Below are 6,125 nucleotides of genomic sequence, written 5' to 3' on the forward strand. Positions count from 1 at the left end.
ACCCCGTCGCAAAAGTTTATTGTGACGGGAAAAAATACCGTCGCAAAAACCTATTGTGACAGGGGGAAATCCCGTCACAAAAAACCAAACACGACGGGCTAACCTCCCGTCGCGAAAAGCCATCTGTGACAGACTAACCCCATTGCAAAATACAATGCTACTGATTCTTATATTAACCTGCTTGTTTAGCATGCACCTGCTACATATCACAAAGCAATATCAATGATTTCTACATATAGTAATACCATCATCATTGCATACAAATACCATGAAGTCATTTCCAGTTTCACAAAATCCAAATCAACAGCAGTGGCCCATTATTAAAACCACCACAAGACATACAAATACCATGAAGTTCATTTCCAGTTTATCTGATGACTAATTATATAAAAATTCAAATTGAAATTCTACAACAGAGAAGAGTGAGCCAGTAGAAATAAGGCACTTTAGCAGAGCAGTCATCAAGTAAGCATATCAGCAACACCAACTTAACTTGAGAGCAGTCAGCAAGGAAGCTAGTAGAAATGAGGCACTTTATCAGAGTAGTCACTAAGCTTACTCATCTTTTCTTGAGCCTGCATCAAATACATTGCATGTAAACCTTGAAATTGAGTTTTAATTTCAGATTTATAGCAAGCAAATTACAATACAAATGGAAATAAAATAGCAGTTGAAAGATGATAAACTAGCAACTTGAGTTTGCATATCACTATCACTATCAAATTGAGTTTGCTCAATCAACCTTACATGAGCAACATGTGCTTTCTAACCAACATAGATCCACATGGAAGCTCGGTTTTTGATAGATACATTGCATTGTCATATACTGCTAAAGTACTAAGTTATAGTATTCCACAATAATGAAGACAGAGCTAAAGATTAGTTATCCTAGTACCACCAGAATTTCTTCTAAGAGGTTTAAGTTTTGTTCCTGCAGGAATCTTACACGGAGCTAGAGAAAGTATTTAGATCCCTTACCCGCTATGTAATTCCACTTCTGATGCAGATTTAATCTCTGAAATTACTGCTAAGCTGGTTTAGACTTTCATGCCCATAGTTGTATCTGACATCAACTCCCTCCATCCAAACGTAAGAGTCACATTAAACTAATTTTATGATGTCCACAAAAATCACCATCACAAATTTAGTAGCTTATGATTGTCTTCCCTGATATGCCACCGCGAAACTGGATGATAGGGAGCAAAGAGTAACAACATGGCCGTTATAGAGGTCTTTTTGTAAAATGAACCATATGCTTTATCAAGAGGGAATGGGACAAATATGACAACTAGTTCCATAGAGAGGAAACAGACAGTAGCAAGCATAATAATTCAGTCAAACTAAGTGTCTAAGCAGGAAACCACTCGAAGCTTTGCGTATATTAAACTAATATTAGAATCTTAAAAGCCGATTTTTAGTATTTACCTTACTCATCACCAAAAGCATCAATGGCCTGAAGTTTTCCCTCAAATTTTTCTTCAACTTCATTTAAACGAGCAGCGAATGTTCTGTTTTCTGCTTCCACATGTTCTATTCTTCCCAGTAACACTTCATTAACTTTTCCAGCTTGTTTTAACTTCATTTCAAGGTCAAATCTGTTTGGTAGAGGTCCTCTTAGATCCTTAGGCTTGACAGAACCACCATACCCAGCCACATATCCTTTATTTTGCCTCCCAAAACATTCTTCTATAACATCAAATACCTCCATCTCTGGATTTTCTTGAATTGTCTTCTTGATCATTTCCTTTAAGTATTAAAAATCAAGTTGGTTGCAATATCCAATAGGGTCTCACAGTTTCATATTTTCAACTTCAATTTCACATAACTGTCTCTCGGGTCTATAAGTACATGAAATCCTTCCAGAAGGAGAGGAGGGAGATGTGAGAGGAAAGAAGAAACCACGTACATAATAAAGAACATAGAGCAGGGCGTCAAATATTTTAAGAAATTGGATTAAGTGTTTTTTGAGCTGGGCATGCCTATAGTTTGATAATGGGCTTCACTGTAAGTTGTTATAAAAACCACTGTAAGTTCTTATGGCAACTGTTTCTCTGAATAAGATTTTATGTTCTGTCTTTGGTTGTAAATGTAGATTGTTCCTGGAACAACCCAAAATTTTATTCTGGGTTAGCTTTATTAAGTTGTGCCACATTTGTCCCAAATTTATTTGCCTTTCCCATGTTTCTATATTGATTTCTCTCTATCGAGTTCTTATACAGACTACTGTATAAGGTTTTTGGAACTTAAGAAACAGAGAGGAAGGAAGATAAACTTACATGTTTTTTCACAGTTTCGGGCTTGTCTAGGATATTTCCTGTTTTGTGAGTGTCGAACCAAAACTTCTCAGAACTTGGAGGATTTCTAGAACTTCCACCCTACAAAAAATTCAATCAATATATCACACTTCTAGAAAACAAAGTAATTGATGTGAACATTGTTTTCGTATGGATGTCATATTACCATGGCATACTTTATATGTCAAAATGGCTTACTTCCCGTACGCTGTGGTTACTGCACCTCTGTTTTCAGAATTTTTCCCACCGATTTTCTGAAATACAATGATGAAATAAGGCATGAATTAATGTATAATTGGGATAAATACAATGAAGAAAGTGCACGGATGAAACCTTGTAGCTGTCACTATGGTAATGAACTCTCACAAGCCATTCCCAATCATACTTATCCATGTTCCTTGGCACCCTCTTTATAGCTTCTCCCATAGACTTGTTTTTTATGTGATCTTGAAACGTGAAACAATGTCACACATTTAGCACCCAAGTATTGCAAACTCACAACTTGTGTTAGCACCCTGTAGTAGTCCAAGAAGTTATTGCTCATATCAACTTCACCAATCACAACTACTCCACTATTTTGTGTTACTAAGCCTCTATCACGCTCTTCCGAATGAAAATTAAATCCATTTGTGATGTAACCACCAAAGCACATAGCAGTTTCCATTGGACCACGCCCTAGAGAGAGCATCTCATCACTTATCCGACCTTCCTTGTGCAAATATTCATCCTGTTAAAAAAAGAAGTTTGAAGAGTAAGAGTGACATTAAATATTGTCAAATAAGAATAAGCTAGTGAAAGATCAGATTAGTTCATGAGCTAGTGAAAGTTCAAATTAGTTTATGTAAATAAGTTCAGGGATAAGTTCGGATTAGTTCATGTAAATAAGTTCAAGGCTAAGTACATCCTTGATACCAAGAATATATGTGCAAGTTTCTGCTTCAATGCTTGCGGTTAATGTGGACTATATGGTTGCAACTAACTAATACTTTATATTCTATTTAATCTTGCAGGTCTAATCGTGTAGTTAGCACTTCCTACTGTGCCTATATGCCTGTAAGTTGGCTCCTAGAAGAAGATCACAAGAACAACATGTTTGTGACCATAAAAATGCACATAAGTCAGCTATATAGGTAAAACAGCATGTTTGTCTAAAGAGCATAGATTAAACGGCATAAAAAACATGTGAGATGATCTGCTCTTGAATGTTACGAAGTATATGATAAAGTTCGACCATTGGTAGAAATTGTGCAGAAAAGTTCTTCCTTATGGTACTTGCAGAAATTAGGCCTCTGTACATGTTTTCATACTTATTTTGATATTACAATATTTATTTGTTAATAGGAGCCAATTTTTGGGTATTTTTTGTAGAGGAGAAAGCTTGTAAGATGATAATGTTGTTCGAAAATGATAAAGGTCGCAACATGCGACCTTTAAGCCGTGTCACAATGATAACATGGCATGCTTATGTGTCATGATTTAAATTGGAATCTAAAATATTTAACTTATATATCCTATTATAAGTGTTTAAAATTAAGGTAGGAAAATCTTAACATTCTAATTTGTTTCTTTTTTTATATTGATTACCTTATTTACATGCTTTCATAGTAAAAATTTTGCATTGATAGTAAAAATATTATGATGACTCATAGCTTACGTGGCATCTATATGTACCAATTAAACTCCGACACGTGAGATTGCGACAACTAAATGTTGTCGCAACTTGCGACCTTTATCATCACCCAGTGTTGTTTCACCATAATAATAACATTACTCATCTAGCTGGATTTCTTTAGCACACAATATTCGAAAAATGAGGACAACTCAAAAAGCGGCGCATATACCTCCTTAGGAAACAACCCGCGAGTAAATAGAGGAAGTAGACGTTGAAGAATAATGTGACAATCATGACTTTTAAGCCCAACAATTTTTGACTCCTTCATATTTACACACAGGGAAATGTTGGATGCGAAGCCATCGAGCACTTGGAGTGCTTTGAGGAACTCACACACTACTTTTCTTGTATATAGGAAGCTTGTACACACCCGGAGGCACCAAAAAATTATCATCTCCTAGATCAACAGGATGCAAATGTGGCATTAAGTTCATTTTTTTCAAATCTAGCTTCACGACATCTGAAAGTATATTTTTTCTTTCCGTTTACATCCATAATAGTATTTACAATATTATCACATATGTTTTTCTCAATGTGCATTATATCTAAATTATGCCTTAACAAGAGGATTTTCCAGTATGGCAACTCAAATAATATGCTCATCTTGTTCCAGTTATCACCTCTCTGTTCATGTGATATTGTGACCTTCACACTAGGGTCTTTTGTCAAGTTAATGTCTTTCAAGTCCTTAACTTGACTAAGGACATCATCCCCACTCAATGGTTTTGGTGCTAAACCATGCCTTTTATCGTCACAAAAGTTATCTTTATCATCTATCCATGGATGATCAAAAGGAAGAAAACATCGATGACCTAAGATACATTCCTTGCACCACAATGCCCATGACAAGTTTTCTTGTGACAACAAGGACAAGCTAATTTCCCCTTTGTGCTCCACCCGGACAAATTGGCATAGGCGGGGAAATCATTGATTGTCCAAAGCAAAGATGCATGCATCGTGAAATTTTGCTTCTTGGAAGCATCATAGGTTTGGACACCAACTTCCCACAACTCCTTTAACTCTTCCACAAGTGGTTGCAAATTGGTGTCTATGGCATCTCCTGGACCATCAGGACCCGGAATGAGCATAGAGAGGATGAAATTAGATTGTTTCATACACATGTGAGGAGGAAGATTATACGGAATGAGAACAATAGGCCAAATGCTATAACATGTACGTGAATTGTTATAAGGCTGGAACCCATCACTAGCCAGACCAAGCCTCACATTACGGGGCTCCATAGCAAAGGTCTTATGAAACTCGTCAAAATATTTTCATGCCTTTGAGTCCGAGGGATGATGTGCCACATTAGCATCAACATTCCTGCCATGATGCCAACTCATCATTGAAGCTATCTTGCTAGACATGAACAATCTTTGAAGCCTTGGCTTTAGTGGAAAGTACCTTAATATTTTTGCTGGAATTTTCTTACCCCTCTTGCTAATTTTAGTTTCCCCACTTCGATTATCTTCCTTCCATCTAGATTTCTTACAAATTTTGCAACACTCTAGATCTATGTCATCCTTCCAATACAACATACGGGTCTGGACATGCATCTATCTTCTTGTATGACAACCCAAGATCTCGAATCACTTTTTTTGCCTCATTGTATGAATATGGAAAACTAGAGTTAGAAGGGAGCATTTTCTTGTACAAATGATCTAACAACATATCAAATGACTCATTACTCCAACTACCGAGACTTTTGATATGCAGCAAATTCACGTACTATTGCCGACAATTTTGAGCACCTTGAGCCTTCATATAATGGTTTCTCATTGTCTTGAAGCAACTTATAGAAGGTTTTTTCATAGTCATTTGGCTCATCCTCTTCTACTTTTATGCCCTCCATTTGACCAATATCAGGAAACATATCAGCCAACATCTCTCTCATCTCATCATCTTCCTCATCCTCGTCATCTAATTCGTTATTCTCCTCATTTTTTTCAAGATCCACATCCACCAAACTTTCCCCATGAAAATACCAAGTCGTGTACCCCTTGTCCATCCCATAAATAATCAAATGATTACTTACTGTTTTCCTATCATTATGAGATGAGTTTTTGCATCTATTACATGGGCATGCAATAAGTTGAGAATCTACAACTTTAGAAAATGCATAATCTAAAAACTCCAAAACCCTCTCTCTATATGCTTTG

General features: G+C 36.4%; 1 protein-coding gene across 2 annotated transcripts; it reads right to left on the reverse strand.

Moving 5' to 3' along the window:
• Nucleotides 1–247: 247 nt before the first annotated feature.
• On the reverse strand, nucleotides 248–2,766 carry LOC130463789 (uncharacterized). 2 transcript variants are annotated; one of them, XM_056833028.1, is made up of 5 exons: nucleotides 2,628–2,766; nucleotides 2,461–2,548; nucleotides 2,277–2,375; nucleotides 1,426–1,744; nucleotides 248–575 (listed from the first exon to the last, which is right to left on the reverse strand). In XM_056833028.1, exons 2-4 carry the CDS (start codon nucleotides 2,461–2,463, stop codon nucleotides 1,427–1,429), a joined length of 420 nt encoding a protein of 139 aa, XP_056689006.1. In that variant the 5' UTR covers nucleotides 2,464–2,548; nucleotides 2,628–2,766; the 3' UTR covers nucleotides 248–575; nucleotide 1,426. The 2 variants fall into 2 exon arrangements, with proteins under 2 accessions (XP_056689006.1, XP_056689007.1); XM_056833029.1 differs by lacking the exon at nucleotides 248–575 and having other exon boundaries at nucleotides 1,412–1,744.
• Between the last annotated feature and the right edge of the window lie 3,359 nt (nucleotides 2,767–6,125).

Source organism: Spinacia oleracea, chromosome 6 (assembly GCF_020520425.1).
Source record: "Spinacia oleracea cultivar Varoflay chromosome 6, BTI_SOV_V1, whole genome shotgun sequence".
In the NCBI taxonomy this organism is placed as follows: Eukaryota; Viridiplantae; Streptophyta; class Magnoliopsida; order Caryophyllales; family Amaranthaceae; genus Spinacia; species Spinacia oleracea.

What these genes read in the sequence shown, in the direction of transcription:
- LOC130463789 (XM_056833028.1), bottom strand. An exon ending in CCGAAACTGTGAAAAAACAT is followed by an intron (nt 1,745 to 2,276) that starts GTAAGTTTATCT and finishes TAATACTTAAAG; the next exon opens with GAAATGATCAAGAAGACAAT.